Genomic DNA, 222 nt, shown 5'->3' with positions numbered 1-222 from the left:
CTTGTTGCTCTCCTTCCAATATTTTAATCTGTGCCCTATCAATCTTCCCCTTATCCGCTCTCTGGTCTCCTCTATCGGTTGCCAGCTCACCCTCAAGCTGGTACTGTTGTAACTTTGTTCCAGCACTTGTTGCGGGGCAACTTGAGGCATGTCTTTGGCACTGAATACCGTCACCTCGTTCGAGATCGGGCCATAGCCCAGTGAATTCGCAGCCTGGACCTT

The 222-nt window shown here is 50.9% G+C and overlaps 1 protein-coding gene across 1 annotated transcript; it reads right to left on the bottom strand.

Moving 5' to 3' along the window:
- Positions 1-3: 3 nt before the first annotated feature.
- On the bottom strand, positions 4-219 carry LOC108626529 (contactin-like; the record flags this gene model as incomplete). Its single annotated transcript, XM_018027245.1, has 1 exon — positions 4-219. A coding segment is annotated over one exon (216 nt), but the record flags the coding sequence as incomplete, so codon positions are not given.
- Between the last annotated feature and the right edge of the window lie 3 nt (positions 220-222).

Source organism: Ceratina calcarata, unplaced genomic scaffold (assembly GCF_001652005.2).
Source record: "Ceratina calcarata isolate Rehan_Ccalc_2016 unplaced genomic scaffold, ASM165200v1 scaffold41171, whole genome shotgun sequence".
Lineage (NCBI taxonomy): Eukaryota > Metazoa > Arthropoda > Insecta > Hymenoptera > Apidae > Ceratina > Ceratina calcarata.
This window is presented reverse-complemented; position numbering and strand designations above follow the sequence as displayed.